At 37.1% G+C, this 26251-nt stretch overlaps 1 protein-coding gene across 2 annotated transcripts in view; it reads right to left on the reverse strand.

Annotated features, from left to right (window-relative positions):
- LOC122813688 (zinc-binding protein A33-like) overlaps positions 1 to 26251 on the reverse strand; it is a 132783-nt gene that overhangs the window by 93138 nt on the left and 13394 nt on the right. For both annotated transcript variants that reach the window (XM_044086144.1, XM_044086143.1), the window contains exons 2-3: positions 7404 to 7499; positions 7093 to 7326 (exon numbers count right to left, since the gene is read on the reverse strand). In XM_044086144.1, coding sequence (XP_043942079.1) covers positions 7093 to 7326; positions 7404 to 7499 — 330 coding nt within the window. The remainder of the gene's footprint in view (positions 1 to 7092; positions 7327 to 7403; positions 7500 to 26251) is intronic.

The raw sequence follows: 26251 nt of genomic DNA on the forward strand, positions 1-26251 counted from the left end.
AAGATTTGAAGTTCATATTGGCTTAACGTGCACTGCCATTTCTGAGTTGTGCTTCCTTAGTTTAAACAGCCTTCCTGGCTTTGGAGGACTACCATGCATTTGTCTGAAGTACATTGGTGAACTTTCCTATGATCACTATGTGTTTGTGAAGCAAACCTAAAAAGCCTCGTTGTTGCCATTTTTTCTTCAAAATCAGGCATCTTAGATTTATGAAACCAATGAAGTGACTACAATTGCTGGAGATGGTAGTGGAGTTGGCTTTTATTTTATTTGTACAACAATTAGACAATTAAAGCATGTGTGTGTGTTTATATGTGTGTGCTTGTGTGTGTTATGTGTGTGTGTGTGTGTGTGTGTGTGTGTGTGTGTGTGTGTGTGTGTGTGTGTGTGTGTGTGTGTGTGTGTGTGTGTGTGTGTGCGTGCATGCAAGTGTGTATGTGTGTCTGTGCTGGGGGTTGAATGTCTGTCTGCATGCACGAGTGAGCTTTCATCAGAATTAGGAGTTTTGTGTATAAATAGTCAATAAATTGGGTGTAATTAGTGGCCACATCTTTGGTAGGGTTCTGTGAAGAGCTGTAATGGTCTACACCATTTGCTTCTGAAAGTGAGTTCATTATTCTACTCTGGCTGTCACTTATGTATTTTTTATTTTTTGGTTACAAACATCTATCTGACATACACAGTTAAAATGGTTGTTCTTAGTTGTCACATCTGTGGGTTTAGGGGGCTCACAATGGGTTATGCTATATACCCATGACAGCAACAAACTGAAATATATTACTGTTTCTGTTTTTTTTTGTATTCATAAATTCATTTTACCACAATCAGACATCTGATGTGTGCATACCAAATACATTTGTAATAACTGGTTGGCATATCTGTGTGGGATATAGTGGATGGCACTGTGTGTTACAATAACTGGTGGGCACATTAGTGGGGGATATAATAGATGTCACTGTATAAGTATGGCAAGAGATGATTTATTTGGTAATATTCAGAAATCTGATGTGTACACAGTCAATAGAGTGGCTATAATTAGTGGGCAAATTGGTACTTTTGGTGGGGGGCTACAACATGTGCCTAATAGTAAGAATTTGAAGTGTGGAAAATGTGTTTCTGCTTTTCATAAGTGTGACTGCTAAATGCATGGAAAAGGTACAGGATGAAATTTAGATGATGTCTTTACACTGGACTGGATCTTTTTTCAAGTTGTTTTGCTATTAACATCTATTGTAATGTTGTGCCATCATACAGTAATCATACCAGTGCTGTAACTCTGGAATGTCATGTTTATTGATGAGGTCACGTTCCCCTCTCACACTATTCTCCATGCCATGTCTATAGGTCTACATTAGCTTATATGTAATTGCTGTGGGGCCTTTTCTTAGTAACTTGTTGGAAGGCATATAAAAGACTTTACCTGTGTAATGGTATTCAGTGGCAAAGCAAGTTCTATTGTTTTTTAAGCAAAGCTCTTTTAAAATCGTTAGGGAGTATCATATCACAGGCCACCTCAGCATACAGTACAGAAAAGGCATTAAACACAAATATGGTTCTCTTTAATTCTTATACAGCAATTTATTTTAATGCAGAATTACAAAGGTGTGCAACACTAATATTTATTTCATAATTTAAACCTGAAATATATCATGGTATCAAATGAAAGAATACATAATGCTCAAAACTTGTCATTGACAGTGGTGTCTTCTTTCTGCCATTTCCATAATATTTATATTTGTTTGGCAATAAAATATGCAAAATTATCATATTTATGCAAACATGTTAAGCAGTGCAGTGCTCAGTTGGACCAAAGTCAGCATGCAGTTCAGCAATGGTAGACCCAGTTTGAGTAGTCTGTATGTTTTATATACTGTGATTTGTTTTAATTCAAAATGATAAATACAAAGCATAGAAATATTTCTATAAATAACTTGAACCAGAAAAAATATATATGTGTGGGCTGTATTCATACACTCTGGACATTGAATGAAAGGGTTAATGCTGGAAATCTCTGCATTAAAAGCTGGTTTCTAACTACCATCAGGTTGTAAATGTTCCTTCTTTATTTAGCAATACATATATGGAAAAATATATTTATGTTAATATCTTAGGCAGTGTCCATTTGAAAGCATTATGGAGCAGAATTTCATAAGCTCAGCATAAAAGATTAAGGATGTTTCAAGACAGAATTTAGATGGCTGTTAATTAGAATACTGTGATATTTCATTAAAATGTGTAAAATATTAATACTCATATTGCCACTTGCCTACATGGAATCAATGAGTTTCTGTGGTACTTCTTGATATCAAATAAACACTTATGTAATGTTGAGAAATGACTTACTGCTTCTTGTTTCTAGCTGCCACCACTTTTAAGATATTAGTAACTGTTTATCCTTAAATATATCTGTGCATATTTTTTGTATACTTAATGTAAATATCTCAAGTGTTGTCTACATAGTATTGAGGTGGAACAGTATTCCACAATAGAGTTCAGCACACAGACCAGGAATATCTGCTAACCAGAATAGAAAATTAGCAAGAAGTTAAGATTTCTTTTCATGCCAAAATATGAAAATGGATCACTTTAATAATTCTATTAATGACTTAATAACAAGACACAGATGGAATGTATATGGTACTCATTGTCTGCCTACTACCACTTTGCAAATATTAGCACTTGTTTAATTAATAATAAATAAGCATTCATGTATAGATATCATATTTCAGTAAATAATTAAGGCATTGTTCACCAGAACGTATTGTAGAGCAGCATTTCAAATAGTCTGTCACCATAGGAATGGCTCTGCAGGAAAATATGATACTCAGAAGCAGAGAAAATGTGAGTTGTTTTCCAGAAATTATATGAATATATGCCATTTATTAATAGTTATATTAATAAGTTGAGTAAAAAATATGCTTATATGAAACTTCATGGTATCAAATAAAAGCACACACAATGCTGGAAAAACTTGTACTGATATTTGGTGACTAACTAGCACTATTTTGCAGATATTTAAATGCGTATGCAAAATACAGATCATTTTTATGCAAACATTGCATTCATGGATTGATATCTAAGACTTCTTTGTAACATAAAGACCACACCTGCAGGAACAAAAAATAATAGTGATAGCAGGAGTGTATTTGATATAGTTAGAGCAATGTTAAAGGGTTTGCGTGATTTTTGTCACAAGGAAATGTATGTAATTGTCTAATTAATTGTTCAGTATAAGATCACTGGTATGTCTAGCTGACATGCTAATATCACCATAAGAGGAGTGTGTGCCGAAGAACTTTCATATTTTTAACTTTTTTTTTGTACCTTTGCAGTTTTCAACATTTTTTATGTGTGTTTACAAATAAGTTGCAACACTACATTTTCAGGAATTTAGCTCAGGCGAAAGCTGTTCAGCCAGGAAAACTTCTGGTGTCAGGAGGTGTGAAATTCCGCTCAGGCTACATGTTAATGAATTAATCATTTATCTGAAATTTGAAGGTATTTCAGGAGCGGCCTTAGGTCAACTGGTACCCTAGGCAAAAGGGCTCCACGGCGCCCCCCACCACACCACTTGGTGCCCCTATCCTGGTCTACCTACACCAAATAAATATTGGAAAAGCGCCCCTGCTAGAGTAGCGCCCTAGGCGGCCGCCTAGTTGGCCTATGCCTAAGGCCGGCTATGGGTATTTGTAAACATGGTGGATTGTATAATAAGTGCAGCATTCAAATTTGTCCACTAAATATTTGATGACTATTATGCATGCCTACATGCGCTGTCAAAAATATAACTTCTGAGAATACATTAGGACCCCATTATACTGGTTAATATTTTTGTTTAGTTTTACCTCTTTTACTTACTTTTAGGACTATATCATCAACTTTAGTGAATTAGGAAATTCACGTTTTGTTAATTTGGAAAAAAAGAAAATGTCTTACTAAATAACACTATTCTTCTCAGATGTAACTCAGTTCATATGGCATCCCTTTAAAACTCCATTTAAGAAATTCATGTCCTGCTTACAATCATGTGCATTGCTTGTCTTCCTATATTGGATGCATAGATCTGGCATATAAGTAAATGGGAAGAGAGTAGCTCATCAAGAACTATTTGGTGCTTAACTTCTTCTACTAGAAGGACAAAGCCCTGACTGTTCTCCAGACAATCTATATTTCACTAGTGGCACACACGGAAAGAGGAAGAGGAGGAGGAAGGGAGCGAGCAGCCAGTGTCATCTCACTCATCCTGAAGAGATGGTGCAGTTTGCCTTACTGCACATGGAAGTTTATAAAGATGCAGGTTTATCACCAGTGGTAAGGAACTTAGCATGCCTGCACTGCAAGTGAGCACAATGCCTCTCCATGTAGACTTTTCATGTATGGCACCTCTCATGTAACTCCAGGTAGTAGTATTAGTGTAGCATGTAAGCCACCTGGAGAGGAGTGAGGGCAATCAGCAAAAAATGCACACTGGCTCACTTTCCATCACCCAAGTTTTGTCACAATGTTGGAATAACTGGGCTGATAAGGCTCTCTGGGCAGAGAATGAATGAAGCATAAGTCTGTCACCCAGACTGGGGAAAACTGTTCCCCCCAACTCACTGAGAAATAAATGGGTCAGCAAGGTTCAGGAATGGAGCCATTTGGATAGTTCTATAAACCATCCTTAAAAATGCTGGCATTAAATATATTATATGGGTTTATACATGTATACACGCTATCTGTAATAAGATCATAAATTATTTTATACCTAGACCTTTGCCTTGATATTCTTCTCTTACAGAGTGTTATGGTTATTATCTTTCACTCTGGAGTGACACATCTGAATAATAGCTGGAGGTTCATAGGTAAGTAATACACATAGCCAGTATGGACATTTATGTCACATATTGTGATCATATAGCTTAAAGGAAAGAAATAAATTTCTCTCCTGATATCTCTCTCTCTCTCTCTCAGAATCCTGGAAGCAGCAACATTATCTCCTAGACTGAAACAGATTTTCTGAATTAACAGATTTTGACCAATGCCTACCTTTTGTTATATGAAACCGAAATATTGATGTTATTGTGTCAAAAAAGTTTCAACTTTGACCTCAGTTTGATATACGTAATATGTAAAACATTGTTAGGCCAAATTTTTAATTCCATCCTGTTTATTAGTTGTGGGGCACTATCATTGTTTTCCTGATGTGTTGCCAAATCTAAAGCTGACAGATGTGCAAAATAAATAGACACTAAACAAGGAAAGCTTATGAATGCAATACTTTGGGTATAACTGTAAGTAATGAGCTAAGATTAAATACCCAAAATAAAAAAAACACCCTTTACCACAACAGGGTCCATTTAAGATACAGTTCTGTCAGGAGCTAGAAGTTATTTTATATGTCTTTCGAGCAATAAATAAAGTGAGCTGTGTTATGTCCATTTGTGTGCTATAAATGGAGTATTGCAGCAAAGAGAAACCTAAAGTTGTTAAACATTATGAGAGTTATATGTTTTCACAAAGACGGCAAACATTAAAGCATGGGAGTAGGATGGGGATGCAACTTTAGAACATGTGTCTTACCCAGGCCCCTGGTGGATACTATAGCAATAACCCACGCTTGGGTGTGGGTAATGCTGGATTTACCCACGGTTGGCGTGGTTTGGTCCCGAGGGGCCAAACAAAGCCAACCATGGGTAAATACAGCATTACCTACACCCAGAAGTGGGTTATTGCTATTATACCATGACATTATTTAAGAAAAGAAACTATTACTTTTCTTAAATAATGGCATAGTATAATGCCTGTTCACTGCCCTTCCGCAGATGTCTGGCATCCGCGGCAGTTCTGATGTACTGCGCGCCTGCGCAGTACATCAGAGCTGTGGGCAAAAGCAATGGAGAAAGCAAGATCTCCGTTGCTTTTTTTACTGTTTCGCTATGTTAAATGGGTTTAACATAGTGAGACCGCTTTAAAATAAGCAACGGAGATGTCCATTGCTTATTTTAAAACTGTCTCGCTATGTTAAACCCATTTAACATAGCGAAACAGTAAAAGCAACGGAGATCTTGCTTTCTCCGTTGCTTTTTTAAAACCTGTCTTGCTATGTTAAATGGGTTTAGCATAGCGAGACAGATTTAAAATAAGCAACAGAGATCTCTGTTGCTTATTTTAAAACTGTCTCGCTATGTTAAACTCATTTAACATAGCGAGACAGTGTTTTAAAAAACGAGTTATACTAATGGAAAAAAGTCCGGGCGACCGGACCTTTTTCCATTAGTATAAATCGATTTACAATGTGCACGCTGGCCAATCAGCGTGCACGTTTTGGGGGGGTCATGGTATAATAAGAATGTATAGGGAGGATCTGCTTGTAAGGAGCAATGTACTTGAGGGTAACAACACCCACAGAAGCAAGTGACATTCCCACAATGTGCTCATTGCACTACCACCCCTTGCACTAGGAACAAAAAAAGCTCCTGCTGAAAGAGAGATACTCTGATTGCAGTTTATATAACATCTACAGCACATCTGAAGCCCAGTGATGGAGAAAAAGGTTATCAGGTGAAGGAACCAAAAAGCAGAGCAAAAGACATTAGCAGGAAGATTTAATATGACCTTATATTAATCTCCAGGGCATTTCAAATAGACTCAGAGTAACTCTATAACACTAAAAGAAGTGAAAAGGGTAGAGCTATGGTAACTACAAACAGGTTTTTAACATGATAATTGGGTTACCACTAGGGCTAATAACTGCTACTTTGAGAGAAAGAGAAGTACATAAATGGGGCATCATGTTAGATGGTACAAATGTAAATAAAAGTCTGAAATTTGGAAAATGTTAAGCAGAAAAGATATATATTAAAATACTGTATTTTTGTCAGCTTGAGTAGAATGAATAGATTTAATAATTTGCTATTTTGCTTAATTTATTTTACATAGTTTTGTATTCTTTAAATAGTAAAGAGCTATCAGTATAAGAAGAAATGTATAAACACTGACAACTTTTGTAAACTTTTCTTCACATACTGCAAATTTACAACCATTTAGATAGAATCATGTTGATAAATCTGGAAGGAATTCAGTGTCACATCAACGTTTCTGTAACTTTACCTCTAAAAAAGTCAGCGCGTCCTGCTGCTGCAGCTGTAGCTGAATATTCGAGATTGATTTCTGAATAGAATCAATATCCTGTTTAATTTTTGTCAAGTTTTTCTCCATCTGTCTCAAAATCCCTGCTTCTTCCTCCTGGAGCTGTTGAACCAGCTTTTCTTCCTTTTCATTGAGAGCTTGGTGAAGCCTGGCAAATTCTGATGCAATATGTCTCTGTAAACTTTTGCCATTGGTCTAAAAACAAAATGTTACTAAATTAGATGAAAGAAAAATAAATGACTTTAATTAATACTAAATAAAAAATGACTTACTTTGACTTCTGATATCTTTTTTTCTTGCTGGTACTTTATTTCTTTGAAATGTTTAAGACTTGTCTGTTGATAAGACAAATGTGTTGATAGGTTGTCCTAGATTGAGAAGAAAGACAGCACTCACTGTAATGGGACACACCCACAGCATTCTGTCCAACACAGGTGTTCACATTTCTGAATTTTCTCAGTATAAAGAAATCCATTAATACAGAAATTTAAAACTGTATTTTTCATAGTTAAGAATGAGCTATTTCTTATTTCACTTCAGTATCCTTTCTAACCTTAATGGGCAGGACTTATTTACTGAAGGAATTCAGGAAGAAAGCTTGAATAGTGCAGTGATGTATATAACATAACAGACATTCATTCACTCATTCATTCATTCATTCATTCATCCATTCATTCATTCTTTGTTTCCTGCTTTATTTTATTTATGGTGATGGTGTCAGAGCCTATGTTAGCAGGCAATGGGCATATGAGAACTGTTCCTGGATGGGACAATGGTACATTGCAGGATGTGCATAAATACTCCCTCACACATTAACTATATATTTACAGGAAATTTAAAGGGCTGTCAATGCACATAACACAAGGGAATTCAGAATGGTACCATGATGTGTACATCTTTGTGCACCTGTCGTGGTTGCACTCTTAACATTGTACTGTACTGTGCTCTGTTATGAAGACATGCAACACTGTGTGAAGCTAGCTCTGCCGCAATAATGACTGCTAATGAGGCAGCCTGAGGCAGAGGCATGTGATAATCAACCACATGCTCATTCCCCTGAAGCCACCTCTAGGAAGACATCTACGCACTGACAGTAGTGAACATGGCCAAAGGCAGTGTTGAGCTACCAAACATGGAATCCTATGGGGACTGGTGGGTGGAGATGGAGCCACTTGACACTAGGGATTACCTCAAACGTAAGTGCTATAGCAGCAGTGACAGCAGTACAGGGAATGGGGGTAGGGGAAACACTACCCACCACAGAAACTACAATAGTGCCTTATCAGCCCTCAAACTACAATTACAGGAATTAGGAGGATACATTTGCCACCAAGGAGTTCTTTAACCCTTGTGTCTTAATGGCACTTCAGCTAATAAGGGGACGGGGTGACGGGAGAAATGTTAGCTAGAGGAATGGTAAGCAAGTCAGAGACAGGTACGGGGACTGTGGTGTGTGTGTGTGTGTGTGTGTGTGTGTGTGTGTGTGTGTGTGTGTGTGTGTGTGTGTGTGTGTGTGTGTGTGTGTGTGTGTGTGTGTGTGTGTGTGTGTTTGTTGCATATGCATGTGATTGTGTTTGAATGTGTATGTGTGTGTGTGTGTGTGTGTGTGTGTTTGTTGCATATGCATGTGATTGTGTTTGAATGTGTGTGTGTGTGTGTGTGTGTGTGTGTGTGTGTGTGTGTGTGTGTGTGTGTGTGTGGGAGAAGGAGGGGAATGCAAACGCTTACACAAGCAGCAGTTCACTACAGCATCATGCAGATCAGCAATGACCTGCATCTTGCAGCAGTAACTGCAATTTAGAGATGTGCACATTAGCTGATAATGAGGTCTTTCCTCATCACAGCTAACATGTCTCTGAACCATAAAATATCATATCATGGGAACAGCTTTAGGCCCTTTCATGAATTCCCAGGCATGTCCTTGAGATAAACAAGAACATCCACTGTAAACTCAGAGTCTGAGGACATACAAAGTCTGCACAGAAAGCCTTATCTTACCTGGGGAGTGAACAACAGAACCAGGAGGTATAAGACAGCACTTTTAAAGGATGTACCACTGCGCTACTCAAATTATATCATGTGGTATAAATGATAAATTTTGCATGTATATATTAGCAGAGGAATGCAATAGCAGGCATCAATCGAGTGCTGTCACATATTAACTATTCTTCATTAGTTATGGAAAAATTATATAAAAAACTTAACAGGGAACTCTGGGCACTGGTCAAATCAACCAAATCCCGATACGAGGTAAAAAGTGCCACCCAGGCAAAGGGCAACCACAAAACCTTCTTTAACTATGTCGGAAAACTTAGAAAGAATGTCCTACCTATGCAGAGATAATGGTAAATGATATCACATATTCCGACCCAGAAGACATAGCCAACCAATCTACATGCAGACACATTTAGCTCTAACTTCACATCCCTCACCCCTCCCTGCATCTCCAGATCTCATTCTCTCATCTACAAACCTACCCCCAAATCTCCCATGAACAAGTCCACAAGACACTATCCAAGTCCAAGAAGGCTGCTTCTTTGGGGTCAGATAACATATCAGGTTGCTTACTGGTCATCCTAAATCAAGTCCTGTCAGACCCCCTACAGATGCTATTCAATATCAGCTTCCTAACAAGGTTTGTGCCAAATGAATGAAGGACTCTCAACCTCCTGCACAAAGGCGGGGCATCAACAGACCCAAGAAACTATAGACCCATAAGTCTGACGAGCCTGATCTGTAAGGCTATGGAAATGATCCATATCCAGGTAATAAGTAAGGACATAGGTAACTTACAAATTCTCAGCCCAAGCCAGTTCAGATTTAATAAGGGCAGGTCCTGACTACTTAACCTGAGTGACTTATGTGTGATAGTTACTGAAGCAATGGATGAGGTTAAATCAGTACACACCACATATCTAGACCTCACACAAGCATTCAATAGCACTCTGCAGTCATCTATAAAAGATGAACTATCCCATCATAAATATTAATCCCTATGTGACTCACTTGATAGCTAAATGACTCACAAACAGAACCCCAAAAACTATTGTTGGCTGCTCTACCTTCTCAAAAAGATATGTCATTATCAATGTAACCCATGGTTCAGTACTGGGCCACTCATCTTCGAGAATTTATTCCTTAGAGGTAACAGCTACTGTTAAGTTTAAACTGTAGCATCCTACTGGGAAGGTGTCCTGGGGTCCAGGTGTAGTGTGCATACCAAGTAAGTTCCCTATCACAGAGTGCTAAGTGGAGTACCCACGGGAATTACATACCTAAAGGTCCTCTCCAATCTCCTGGTATCGGCTGATCAGAAATTCCGCCTGCTACCTGCAACAGTTTCCCTATCACAGAGTGCTAAGTAGAGAATCCACAGGAATTACATACCTAAAGGTCCTCTCCAATCTTCTGGTATCGGCTGATCAGAAATTCCACCTGCTACCTCCCAGGAAAACCCCTGAAACAGTTTCCCTATCACAGAGTGCTAAGTGGAGCACCCACAGGAATTACGTACCTAAAGGTCCTCTCCAATCTCCTGGTATCGGCTGATCAGAAATTCCGCCTACTACCTCCCAGGAAATCCCCTGCAACAGTGTATGTTTTTACATAAGCAAAAAGCTGGTTTTGTGTAACCCTTTAGCCTTGCCTATCTGGTATTCACACTGGCTGGTCGCTAGGTACCTGCCTAAATTACCCAACTTCTAGTCCCTACTTTACCCTGACTAGATAATTTACTGCTATTATTTGTACACCTACATGGTGAAACTACCCTGTCATAAAGTAAATTTAATTTATGAAACAGGCTCAGTCAGGGAGAACTATCAAGCAGTAAAGCTTACCTGCCTCATACCACCCAACTGATAGTTTTACGTGCATAACTGCTGCCTTGTGATCTGACCCAATCTGAACTCCCCCCTTCCATACATTACAGCTGAGGTAACATAGTATGGTTATCTGCCCTGGCACCATTTTTAAACTGTAGCATCCTACTGGGAAGGTGTCCTGGGGTCCAGGTGTAGTGTGCATACCAAGTAAGGTCTGTATTATCAACTATTATCAGCATTATAACTTAAACTATGGATTGGCAATGTTATGGTTCTTATTAACGTAGAGCAGGAAAGTTATGTATAATACAGTTAACTCTGGCTATACCTCCACTGAATTGTATTTGACGTATTATCAGAATGGGTATTCTGTGTGCTAAAGCGTAGAGCTTCTGAACTATTTATTTTTCAGTCTTTGCTCTGAAATGTAGAGCTTAGCATTGAATGCGCTGCAGTGTGTAACTCTGCAACTTACACCCCTTGGAACGCGGCCACTTCGTCACATGTATATGTTGGCACAGTACAAATATCACTAATGGGCGCACTGTGTTTCGAAATCATTTTTAACATAGGTATTAGTTCATACAAATGGGCGTGCTGTGCTGTACAGCATAAATATCTCAATTGGCATGTTCTGATTCTAAAGCAAGTAGCTCTAGTATTAGTTTATAAAAACTAGCACGCTGTACTGCTGAAGCGCATAGCTTAGGAATTTAAAAGCGTGCACATCGTACTACTGAAGCTGATTGTTTAGAAGTTAGTGCAAAAGCATTCAGCTCAGGAATTTGTTGTATTCAAGGGGACCTGCTCTACTGACAAGGCATGAAAGCATTTAGCTCAGGATTTAATTGTTACAAGTGGGCACGCTCTACTGATAAAGCGCATAGCTTTGGACTCAGTACTATAGACGATACTAGATCTGAAGGAACGGGCATTGGATATTAGGCACTAAATCAATCTGGGGGCAGATCTGCAATATTTTTATCCTACTGGAACACTGTCTACCTACTAAATATTTAATGTGGGATCAGCCTAAACCTATGTATCTGTAACAAACAGTAGAACACATGTATGCAACTCCATGATAATATCACCTGCTTTGTGTCTTTACCTATTGCTATGATGACGTTACATTTGTAATGCAGTACACATACTTAGCCCTACAAGCATGGGACTAAAATTACCATATAAGCTAGTTAAATACAGTTTTGTGCATGAGGGCAAATGTTGGACATCTCTCTAATGTTTTAGATGTTGTGAGTGAGGCAACACATGTACTGAGTGCTGTTAAGCAGTTATGATCCTTAAACAAGTATTAACGCTGAATGCATATGCTGAACTGTGTAGTTACCTCTCCTGTGCTACATCCTAAACTGTTATTTTATCAATGCTGTTCTGTTGCTCACGGGGTTGATGTTGTTATTGGTTCTAATTGTAATAGTAGCCTCGTTATTTGTGTAATGTGTAGAGACCTTTGCTATTCTACATTCTAAACTGTTAAACTCTCTCCTGTTTCATCTCTCCTTGCTACCTCTCCCACACAACATCCTTAGTGCCAAACCTCCTTATCTATCAACAATAAGACCTCTATTTACATGCTTGCTTAACAAACTCCATTTATTTCTCCCATTTTCAGTTCCCTGTCACAGAGTGCTAAGTGGAGCACCCATGGGAATTACATACCTAAAGGTCCTCTCCAATCTCCTGGTATTGGCTGATCAGAAATTCCACCTGCTACCTCCCAGGTAAACTCCGGCAACAGTGTATGTTTTTACATAAGTAAAAAGCTGGTTTTGTCTAACCATTTAGCCTTGCGTATCTGGTATGCACACTGGACGGTCGCTAGATATCTGCCTAAATTACCCAACTTCTAGTCCCTACTTTACCCTGACTAGATAATTTACTGCTATCATTTGCATACCTACATGGTGAAATTACCCTGCCATAAGGTAAATTTAATTGATGAAACAGGCTTGGTCAGGCAGAACTATCAAGCAGTAAAGTTTACCTGCCTCATACCACCCAACTAATTTTTCGTGCATAACTGCTGCCGCGTGGTCTGAACCCACTCCATTCGCTCACTTCGTTCACTCACTCCACTCCCATACCCTACCCCCAATTCCCACCCACTCCCACTGTTACTGAACTTATACTTCACCATAACCACATCCACCTTACGCTAACCAATCCCAACCACACATTCACACCCTCCCAACTTACCAGTGGGGAGAAACAATCACTACCAACAGCAGAACTGGGGGAGGGGGCCCAGATAGATCCTTCTCTTTCCTTTGCACAGTTAAGTGATGAGGAGGAACCAGAAGACCATAACAAAGGATATAAAGTTATCAATAAAGAGAATTTTACAATTTATAACTTTACAGAGTTATCTGTGACCCCTGACTTTTTTGAACTATTCACCAAAGGTTTACACTTTGTGCCTGCGAAACCTATGTATTTACCGAGATCACTTATTGAGTTGAAACTTTTTGTTAGAAACTTAAATCTTGCTGTATTTTTTAGGGGACAGCTAGTACCTGATAGTTCTCTTACTAGGAGCAGTACATTTAATCCCCCCACCCATCCTGCTCTCAGGATTTTTGAAGATTTAGTGGAAAATGCTTGGAGAGAGAATACTTTTGTTGAACATTTGGACCAACATTCCAACTTTAACCCACATTTACAACAATTGATTGACAAATTAAAAAAGGAAGGAATCAGGGTAATGAAACCGGACAAGGGGGGTGGTATAGTTTTGACGCACCATTTTGATTACGATAACTACATTCATGATCTTTTACAGAACACTAATATTTATGATTCTATCTCATTAAATGAGTTAAATATTGCATTGTCCAGTATAAAATATCTTTTACATGACCATCTCATGCAAGGTGCTATAGATGAAAAATTATTTAACTACCTGTTAGTATCTAAACCAAAAACTCCGGTTTTATTCGGGATTCCAAAAGTACACAAGGGTTTGGAACCCCTCAAATTTAGACCAATTGTAGCTGGAGCAGGGGGTATTACTGAGCCCTTGAGTAAATTTGTTGATTTTCATTTAAAAAAAATGTGTTTCCACTCTTGAATTTGTCTGCAAAGACTCATGGGAATTTTTAGCCAGTATTCTTCCAGGAACATACAGTTCTGACATTTTTATGGTGACTATTGACATCATTGAGCTTTTCCCCAGTATACCGCACGATACAGGTATTGAGTGGTTTAATGAAGTGTTAGCATCTGAAACTGGTTTGAATAACAACTTAATCAACCTCATAGTGGAATTCATGGGCATCATCTTACAAAATAACTTCATCTATTTTAACGGGGAATTTTTCCGACAGAGAAGAGGTGTAGCAATGGGTGCCCCTTGTGCCACGACCTATGCCAATATAGTACTGCACAAATGGGAAAAGCTCTTTGTGCATTCCACTAAGTGGAAGCAATTCATAGTTTATTACAAAAGATACCTGGATGACATTTGCATTCTTTGGCAGGGCTCGAAAGAAAATTTTCAAGAATTTTTTGACTATTTGAACATCTCAACACATTTTCTTTCATTCACCTATGAAATTAGTGACACAACATTACACTATTTGGACGTGTTACTTACTAAAGATGTAAAAAATAAGTGCTTCCAATCACAAATCTATAGGAAAAGCACTTACTCAAACACCTTTCTACATTTTGATAGTAGTCATCCACTTTATATCAAAAAAGGTATCATGAAAGGACAACTTATCAGGGCTTCAAGAATGTGTAGTTCCCTTGAGCTTTTTCTCAAAGAGGTAGACTACTTGAGAACACTATTTTTAGAAAGAGGCTACCCCTTGCCACTTTTTCAAATGATTTTAGTCAAAGTTTTGGAGAAAAGGGACCGTTTTTATCCTCCTCTACTAGGCATAGGGTTACCTTTACCTTCACCAATTAGTAAAACTGAAACTACCACATACAAGAATTTTTCATACACTTGTACAAGTGATTCATATTTTATAGAGAACACCATTCATGCTTTTTGGCCGATTATAACAACGCAGGAGGACATTAGTGCATTTCTTCCCAAAACTATAAATTTCACGAGAAAAAGGGGCATTAATCTTAAGGGTATCTTTGAACACAGTGCACACCCTTTAGTTACACACCCCAACAGTGTTTTTAACAAAAAGTTAGGCACATACAGCTGTGGGAGGTGTCATCAATGTTCTTATATTCTCCAAGATGACCACATGCACATACCTTCCAGAAAATTTACCTTAAGAGCTAACAGTCATCATTCTTGCACATCTTTTGGTGTTGTGTATTTGGGTTTATGTCAGGCATGCCCAGGTTTTTACGTCGGCAAGACTGAGAGAGTACTTAAGCGCAGAATTTATGAGCATTTGCATGATATTGAAAAAAAGAAAGACACCAATGCTTTTTTTCAAACACTCTCTCACTTGCCCCCATATGTCTTTAAAGTTTTTTGTTATAGAGAATGTGACCCAAGATCCTAGGGGGGGTGACTGGAAGACAAGGCTTGGTAGTAGAGAACTCATCTGGCAACTAAAACTAGATGCTACCAAGTTCCCAGGGTTAAATGAAAATGTTAGTTTGTCCTACATCTTAAAGGCTAAAAGAAATGTTCTATAATTAATTTCTTCATTATTGATTGCTGATGTTGATGTTAGTTTCATGCACTATTCAACAAGGATGGTAACAATGTTTGTTCAGCGCGCATATCAGTTATATTACATATACTATAAATGCACTTTTGTATTTTGACTGCAGCATGAATTTGGCCTCAATTAATATACATATTTATTGGTAAGCATTTTTTAAGATTTGATATTTATATTTAATATTTATTGGTGGTTAATTACATATGCATTTTTTATTTATTATTCATCTATTTATTCATGTTATTTAATACCTTGAAAAGGGCGGTTTTATTATACTGGCATACACAAACACTTTTCTATTCATAGTTTTTTTTTTTTTTATATATATTTTATGAACACATTTTTTACAAAGCATGTTACTGTGAAGAATAATAGGTCTCATACTAAAGATTAGATGATTTACTGATTTTAATTATTTTAAACTTATTATGACAATAATTCGTAATATAAGATGTATGCACTATGAAATCACTGGTTACAGGATTAATGTAAAGTTTTTTCAAACTTTCTTAAATTGCATTTTTAGATGATATCTGGTAACTAAACAAAAATTTTTGCAGCAATATTTATTGCATAACAACATAATTTCAATGGTTTTTAATTCAAATTCAAACAGTTTAAACTGATTACATTTTTTATAGTTGATGCTGCTAAGCTCCATTCTACTTGGAGTGTTCACTAATTGCATTGTGAAAATTTCGTTTAACATTCAATTGATTAATTCAATTTAATAATTGATTAATTTGTTTTTATTGGCAAGCTATTTAAGCTGAATCTTTAATTCAGTGGTTGTACTTGAAAAAGCCCGGTATCACCGGGCGAAAGCGCTTGTCTTTTACTTCGTTTGTTTGTTACCTCGTTTGTGACAATAAAGAAAGTTTTTTAACTCAGCACGCCTTTTTCTGGATTTACTACTATTGAAATCTTCATCACCACAAAGAACCTACAGGAACTCTCCTTTAAACTTTTTTGGCTCGGGTGGTCTGAAGACTCTAGGTCTGTTGAGCCTCTGCGGCTTTTGTTTTCTACAATGGCCAGAACCCACCTGCTATCTACTCTTCTATGCACATCCCCTATCCTTATCAATCTACGCAAATCAGACCTTAACAAATTAGAAGCTTGCTATAACAAAATATCCAAATTCGCCACTAAATCACCATACAGGTCACATCACTGTCAATCCCTCAAACAGCTCCATTGGCTTGAACTTCCACAACTCCTACAATTTAACCAGCTAAGCCTAGCCAACCAAATTCTACACCACCCAAACAAAACTCCATCCCTCAAACATCTAATCCAGCCATACTCTGCTCCTCGATCCCTCCGCTCTGACAATAAATATTTACTACAGGTGACTAGAGCAAAAAACTCAGCTGGAGAAGGCCTTTTCTCCAACTATACTTCCAAACTATGGAACACCCTACCAACTTCTCTTGCCTCCATTACCTCATCAAAACAATTCAAATCACTCCTGAAAAATCACCTGGCTCTGCCCCTGCATTCCCAAAGGATAAACCACACCCTTAACTCTAACTTCACTTTCTTACAATAACTAAATATGCTCTTTCTCTAAACTACCTTTTAACATGCAACTCCATGACAGCATAAATAAATGATTTATCTGTATGTACGTATGTAATGCGAAAGCTACTTGTGAGCTTCATTACTACTGTAATCACAATGAAATGTCTTGTTCATATAATGCATATTTAATACTTTTTGAATTTGTTGTTTCACTTGTATAATTGACTGAATTGCCAATTTGTGTATATGCCATCATTTATTACAACAAATACTTGTCTGATTGTGGATATGTGTAATTTGCCAATGTATTACTTGGAGCTTTTCTCCCCGGGCCTCCACTGAAAATGGGCATATGCCCAGCTGGACCTTCCCGGTAAACAAATATAAAATAAATAAAATAAAATAAAATAAGGATTTATGGCTAACCAAGTTTGTAGATGACTAGAAACTCAATGCCATCATAAACCCCTAAGAACATCAAGATCCTCCAAGAGGGCCATTCCCAAACAAATAGCTGGTGTCAAAAACCATGAACTAAAATTGAATATGAAGAAATATATAATGGCATCTTTTGGCAAGTAAGAATTCCTTGTAACTATTAAATTGACAATCCACCCTTGAAAACTGATCTAGTAGTTAGGGACCTCAGAGCCTATGTAGGCAATGAACTGTCCTTTGACTATGGATCTTCTATTGTAAGAAACTCCTGTTTCATTATTCAGTTTATTACTGAGGCTATGATGTCCAGGTACAGGAATGTGATCAAATTTCTCTATATTTTGCACTTATCAGGCCTATCATTGAGTATAATTCACCCTTCAGTGTGTAGCACTCCAAACACTTGAAATAATTTAAACACCCACAGCACTTTCATATTAAGAAAATCAAGAGCCTATATCATAAAAACTATGACAATCTCAAATCCTTGTCCCTCTTCTTGGTGTCATACGGGTTGCTGAGAGGTGATCTCTGCCTCACATACAGAATCTCAACAGACCCTATCCTATCATTCCTACTGCATATTATGTGAGAAGGCTAAAAACTTTCCACAGCTGCTGTTCTTTAACTATTGTCCCTCAGGCATTTACATTCATTTTCCTTAAATAGGTAGTTTATTACTGTGGAGGATATTAATGCTTTCTCATAGCTCTTTGGGTTTGAAGACTTGGAATACTGTATATTTATAAAATATTTCTCCCTTTCCTTATATCTGCATGACATTTATTTGAATACCTGATATTAGGTCCTTAGGAGACTTCAAGTTTCATTCCTGCGTAAGTCAGGGAGTCTGTTTTGCTGCATCTAAACTATGCTGGAACAAATACATTGATGTTGTACTTCAAACTAATTATGGAGGAAGAGTGCATTTAAGAAGCTATAAGTAACGTACTGTATAGCTTCATCTAATGATGGTAATGAGAGAATAGGTGACTGGTGTTTAAGTGAGCCCTCGACCCACAGTGCTTTACTCAGATAAACTCATGCTTGGTGTCATAAAGCATCTTGGAATAAGCCCAAATAACATATGTCAGTACGTGCTCCCCACCTGAATTGTCATGCAATCTAATTTCAAAATACAGCCCAGAACACTGAATATCTGTATTCTAGGTCCCTATCACATACATAGATAAAATTAATACATTGGCTACCATAAACCTTTGCCTGATTAAAATCACACATAACAGTTATTTCATTCTTATGTTATCAAATATCTGCACTAGTATGCTACTAAGCAACTTATGTTTGATTTGACTAGATGCAGTTGGAGTAAGCATCAGAAAATTTAATACTTCCTGTTTTTAGGAACAATTTTCTCAAATCTCACCCAGCTTATGCTATGTTATGTTGGTAACATGAACGGCAATCCACTTTATTTACTGTAGTCATACCTATTCTAAATGAGACACAATAACCAAAGTGGATTAAATAATCACATTTGATGGATTCATTTAAGTATCAGACACTGGTACAGTTTCAAATTTATAAGACAGAACCATGGTTGCAGTTCATGTAGTTTCTTCCTGGTTTATATGAACTAATCTGAGCCCCATGTAAGACATTCACATACTCTCTGTTGAGGAAGATGGTAGTTCTGTAGTAAACATACTTAGGCCCTGAATTAGGATTCATATCTCCAGTATTTACAGGCCTGAAGTGCAACCGTACAATGCTTACAATTCCCGAAATATTACAACAACAGCGAATTTATTTTCAGATGTTAAGATCAGTAGCAACACCCACTGATAGGTTGCTGACAAAAGGTAAATAGCTCACTAGATCAAAAATTCTTAACACCTTAAAAGTTAATAAGGCTTCAGTGATGTATATTACTAAACGTGGTCAAATGAGCCATATAGCTGCAGTTGTAATGTAGGTTTTGGCTAATGTTTACCAAACTTGAAGGGGTTACAAACATGGTTAAGTATGATTACTCTTCTGGAAATGGGCAGATTTTTACACACAGCCCCAACTGCACTAATATACTGCATATATTCTTGTGATTTCATTCAGATATTTTAAATATCACTTCCCTACCACATTGTAACTAAAAGTTTTCCACCATGCTTGTGCCTCTAACAGAGAGATCTAATTCACACTAACCACATAAGTCCTTAAACTATATTTCTAACAGTATTTTAACCTACCTAAAGCATTTATAAACACACAAAAGCAATAAAAAGTGACACTAGCTACTAAATTAAAAGCATAATTGAAAACTAAAATGTGTGCAAATCATTGCCACCCAACTCCCACAGAAACCATAATTCACATGCAGCAAAAAAAAAAAAAAAAAAAATTGAGCTGTATTGTTAAATATTTCTAACTTTATAATTTTCCTACATGCTAATGTTCCATTGTTACTGTATTGTGCCTTTTTATAACATATTTGTTGTTTAGATACTTTTCTGTATTATTTCACTTGCTTTATAATTATAATTTTGTTTCTTTACAAATTCATGTAACGATTTTCATATACCTTGGAGCTTTTCTCCCCGGGCCTCTACTGAAAATGGGTCTCAAGCCCAGTGGACTTTCCCGGTCAACAAATGTCAATAAATAATAAATAAATAAATATCTCTGTAGTAAAATATGACTATACCACATATTTCAATGAATAGCATTTACATATTTTAAAATTAATAATCAAAGAGAGCCATGGTAATGAATTCCGGAATAAACTTATAAATACCCATCCAGTCATCTAAGTTATGTTTAAAAGAAGATAGTGAGTTGCACTGTTTAATATGTGGGTGAAGTTTATTTCAGAAATTTAGGAGAGATGGAATTATAAACCTGTCTGACCCTGTTTTATTTTTCTGTTGGCAAATATTTAAGCCCTTAGTTCTAGTATTGGTGAAGATATTGGACTTGCAGAGATACCAGAAATTTAGGCCAACCGGTTATCTAATGGCACTGTAAGCGAGATAGATGTCTCCTCTCAAAATTCTAGAAGATACAGAATAAAGGATTAGAGCTTCTAGCCTATCTTGGTAACTCAGTGACTTTAGGCTTTTGATATTTTTGGTTAGGAGCCTTTGGAGTCTTTCTAACTGATTGATGTGTTTAGTGAGATACATCCCATGGGGGTGGGGGGTGCTATACTTGATAATAGGCCTGATCACTTCTGTATGTAAGGCAGTGATTAGCCCTTTAGATGTTCATATTATTCCACTGACAATTAGCTGAGCTAAGTAAAAGGATTTCCTTACAACTATTGTCATATGATGGGCAAAAGAAATGGCATTATCAACCCAAGTACCTAGGTCCCTGAATATACTATAGGTTTGTAGCGGTGTGCTGTCTATACAATATGATGATGATGAGAGGAGTGGATGGCTATCTAAAGAGATGATACTACACATTTTAACATTTAGTTTAAGCCCATTTTTAGTAGACCAATATTTTAGTATGGAGATTAAATTCTGGAGGTCCTGAGTGTCCTGGAGTGACTTATTAGCAACATCCAGTTTGTAGTCATCTGCAAACTTTGTTAGCCAGAGATCTTGGCTTTCTGCTTGGAGAACTAAGTAGTTAATACCAAAAAAAGAAGAGATTCAATCAGCAAGCCCTGTGGATCACTTCCATACCTTCTGATGAGACACTGGCAACTCACACTGTGTAAGTTCTTTCTTTCATCCAGATTCCTATCCATATTATCACACATGGATTGATTTTTAAACAATTTAGCTTTTGTATGATGTCAGCATAGGGACTGGAGCTGAAGGCCTTGGCCAGATCAAGATATACCACATGCACTACATGGCCACAATCTACAGCCTCTATAGCGCTATCAAATAAGTTTATCAGGTTAAATAGACAGGATATATGCTTTACAATGCCAAATTGGTGGGGGTCAAGTCTAATAATATTCTTGATATCACATATTATGAGGTCAGTTATAATATGCTGAGGCTCTGCAGATGAGACTTGTAAGGCTGATAGTTCTGTAATTACCCATGACTGTTGTGAGGCCACCTCTTTGTAGTGGAATTCATCAGGGACAGAACCTGGATCTAAACGTAGATTAAACATTTTAATGTGTGTGTCTGCATGGGCATGTTAACACTATTTATTAAGCAACCAGGTATTTTGTCAGGTCCCGTGGAGAAAATATTTTTGATCTTAATTAGCGCTTTCAGTAAATGATCCTTAGAGATAATTTGCAGAGAAAGGGATTCAATTATTTAAGGTTTTGAATAGAAGTCTTGGGGGAGAAGTTGACACTGAATGTGTTTACAAGGATTTTGGCAATGCTTATTGGGTCAGTGTAGAAGACGTCATTTTGGATAAGTTCAGAGCAATGTAAGGTATTGCTTCTTAATTTTCTAATACAGCTAAAGAAAGATTTATAATTATCTTTGTCTTTAGAGGACAGCCTAACATCATGGGCTCCTTTAGTGAACCTGACTGTGTTCTTCATTTTTGTAATGTTTTTGATATATCCTTAAGATGAGATATTTTGGATCTACTAAATTATTTATGGAGTTTATCTCCTTTGCTGCATATTTTATTTGTACCAGTGGACCAACAGCATGGTTTGTTTTTGAATTTCCCATGATACTTGGTTTTGGTAGAAACTACTAGCTTTATGCATTTTTCTAAATGGGTGTAGAATTTCTTTATGAAACTTGCTGCAGTATTAAGGTCAGGGGAGGTTCAGTCATAAGTGAATTTTGATATTTCTTCATGGAATCGATTGAACTTGGCGTGTTTGCAGGTCTTAAATTCAGTAGGGTCTGCTGTAAGAGCTTTTTGGAGTTCAACAGAGATGGTCACGAGTTTATCATCAGACTTCACTGGCAAGAGAATACCAGAGAAATAGTGCAAGAGGAAGCCATATTTGTAAGAGTCAGGCCAAGGATGCTAGGCCATCTAGTAGGTTTATTTCCCTGCTCCAGAGAATTTATTTATTAAGTCTATTAATTTTTGGGAATATACTTCAATGAAGGGTAGTTAAAGTCACTAAAATAAGGGATTTCTTTTAATAGGAAGGTCATTTTGAACACTGAAGAATCTTACATGTTCATTAGGGGACAAAGAAGGTGTTCGGTAACAACCTATTTGCTGACAGCTAATCCTACCTAGCATGGTCTGCAATTCACTAAGTTCAGCTTATGCATTATTCTGAATCTACATGGAGGTAATATGTTCCTTAACAAATATAGAGATTCCACCACAGTTGCCATTGAATCTTAAGGCCTCAAAAGTATAAAACTCTGTTATAGAGGTAGTGCTATTTTTACATTTGAACCAAGTTTCAGTAATTATGCAGACATGGATGTTTTTCAAATGCAGGAGTATCTCAAGATTAGGCAGCTTACTATTTTGACATCTGGCATTGAAGAGATCCAACTTAATGTGATCTGATTTTGAGAATGATATGTCAACTGTAGATCAGAGAGTAAAGTGTATGCTATATCTTTAAGAAGCATGCAAGGCTGTACATGGTCATATAAGTTCCTGTCACATGCAATTCCCATTTTGAAGAAGCAGCCAGAGAGTGAGCATGCATTATCGCAGTTGCTAGTTTGTGTCTTAAGTTACTTAAGTTAAAGTCAGTAAGCCTCTACAGTGATGTGTTTGCATAAAATAAAGCTGCTTAAACAGAACCCATGATGACTCTTTTATCATATCCTAGACAGGAAAGTAACATGGTGTCAGAATCGGGATCGAAGAGAGAAGAATATTCAGAGTCATGAGGTGCAAAGATGACAGTGATGGTAAAACTGAGAGAAAAGAACGCAAACAGAGCCAGAAAGAATCAAAGGTAATGAGAAATAACAGAAACTACTTATTTGATATGAAAGATGAAAAAGGGGCATTACAAGGGCAAAAAACACATTATCAGGCAAGTGGAAAGTACGAAAAGCTTGTTAACTAAAGAAAACGTTTAAGACAGAAGTATTTGATGAAATTATTAACAGCAACGCAAAAACAAACGTTTAAAGCAAAACGAGTGTGTTTAAGGCAAAGTGGGACATGTTTAGAGTAAAACAAGCACAAGAAAAGTACATTGGGCATGAAAATGGCTTAAACAAGAAAAGCAAATATAATAAGAAAGAAAAGGACACATTAAAAAAAAATAAAGCAAGGCAACTGCATGTGTTTTGGGAAAAGTGCTGTGTTTGGGCATAACTACGACTTCATATTGTATCAAGGGCATAACTAAAGTTATTTGACGTATCTCAAAGAGTATAAAAGTGCTTGCACAGTGTGCTTATTACTCTGCATGTATTTTGAAGAGTTTATTGTGTGCAAAGTGTGACTGTTTTGTGAAATACAGTCAAAGTATAGCCATTTTGAAAAGTTTCTTGTGTTGGGTGTGTCTATTCACAAAGTGCAGCTATTACAGAATGCTTCTTGTACTGTAAAGAGTTGCCTAGCAAGGTACGACTATTCTGGGGACATTTCAGTGTGCTGTGTGCAGTTATTTGCAAAGTGCAATTATTTCAAAAAGTTATTGAGTTTAAGGCAACAAATGCTCAATTTATTTGCATTGTGCAGTTACTTGATATGTTTCTAGCACTGATAAGGGGTATTTTCTTGCAAAAGACAACATTAGAGGAGTATTACAGTGCTCGTGAGTTATTTAGCTGCTTTGTAAAGTTCTTGAATGTTTTTTAAAATGATGGTAAATGACTTTGGCAAATGATGGTAAATGATCTATGCATTTTCATCTTTCCAACAATATTACAAAAGTACCAAAACGCCCGAGAAGTTTCTTAAAGTCCAGTTATTCGAAAGTACTACAAGTTTGTTCATTCGTATAATTCCGAAAAGCTCAACAATGGTATGAGTTCAGTGCACAAAGGCATTGGATAATTACTGGCATTAGTTTCTGGCATATGTGCATGTGTGTATGTTTATGCTTATTTGCAAAACCCTTCTCTGGTATGTGTTAATATTGCAGACAGATTTTGAAAGCCCCCTACCACTTGTATTTGATCAGAATATTGCAGAGAATTGGAGAATATTTGAGCAAGAGTACAATATTTTTATACAAGCAGCTTATGCAGATAGAGATGCATGCACCAGGGCATTAATTTTGCTAAACCTAGCAGGGTCAGAGGCCATAGAAAGAGACAGTATTCATCTGTATATGCACCAGCAGTATATGAAAGAGAAGTTGCAGACCGCCACATTGTTGTACAAGCTGAATCAAGGGAAGACCCTGAGTGTTTGAAGCATAAGTTCAGAGATATGTAACCCCCAAATGAATATTACATTAGAGAGGCATTTGCTTTACACAGGAAATCAGAAACCAGGGGAAACATTTGCAGCTTATATAACTGACTTGAGAAACAGAGCTAAAACATGTCAGTTTGGTGATTTAAAAGATGAGCTGATAAAGGACAGGCTTATATGTGGTATTAACAGTGCTGCTGTGAGAAAGATTTTACTTTGTGACAGTGATTTAACATTGAGCAAAGCCATAGAGATTTGTCAAATCCATGAGGTGACAGAAAAACACACAAGTATGCTTGCAAGTGACAAGACCATGGTTTCAGTTGGATACAGGGCACATGTAGAGAGTATGCAACACGTGGCAAACAAGAACAGGCCTTAGCACGTGGCAGCTACAGGGTTTCCAAAGAAGGCACAAGGCTTTCCAGAAAGTTCTAAGAAGGGTGCAAGCACCAGCTCAGTGCAGTACAAGCATGAATCAGCAAAACCCAAATCTGGCTTTATTGTTAACTGTCACAATTGTGGTGCAAATCATGAGTCTAAAAGAGAGAAGTGCTTAGCATTTGGTCAGCAATATTACAAGTGTAAAAAAATGGAACCATTTCCAAAAGTTTTGCAAATTAAATAAGCCTCACACAGTTGTAAGGAAAGGTCACACAAAAACGCAAGTTGATCAAGTAGAGCTGAAGTAGTCAGCTTTTTATGTAGATGGTGCATCAGTGCTTGGTGAAAGAGTTGATGCAGTGAATTTATCAACAAGAAGTAAAATATTTTGTACTGTCCAGATTAATGTAAAGTACACAGAGCTCAAAATAGACACTAGTTCAAAGTGTAATGTTATAATAGCAGACACATTCGCTAGAGTGAGAACTAACGAGCAACTCAATGTAACCAGTAGTGCGAGACTTGTTGCTTATGGAGGTGAAGAAATTCAAACCAAAGGTTCAGTGATGCTTTCATGTTATTTGGATGAAAACTGTTACAACTTGATATTCTATGTAGTCCGAAAACCGTTACAATCTTTGTTGGGTCTCAAAAATAGTTTGAGAATGAATCTGCTTTCTTTTGTTAAAGATGTTCATCACATAAGTGCACTTCCGAATTCTAATTTCTCCGAAGCTATTTTCTCAGAGTATGCTGATGTTTTCGATGACAAGTTAGGCAAACTTCCAGTTGTGTATTCCATGAAGTTAGACCCAGAGATCACTCCAGTATTCAGACCAACAAGAAGAGTTCTTATAGGTATGCATGATAATGTTAAAGCTCAGCTGGATAAAATGGTGCAGCAAGGTTTGTCCAGTCACACAACCAACTGAATGGGTGTTGTCCATGGTAGCCGCTCACAAAAAAGGCGCAGATGACATCACAATATGTATTGACCCAAGAGATCTGAACAAAGCATTAAAGTGACCACATCATCAAATG

This window comes from Protopterus annectens, chromosome 10.part0 (genome assembly GCF_019279795.1).
Source record: "Protopterus annectens isolate FY-2018-M chromosome 10.part0, PAN1.0, whole genome shotgun sequence".
Taxonomy (NCBI): Eukaryota; Metazoa; Chordata; order Ceratodontiformes; family Protopteridae; genus Protopterus; species Protopterus annectens.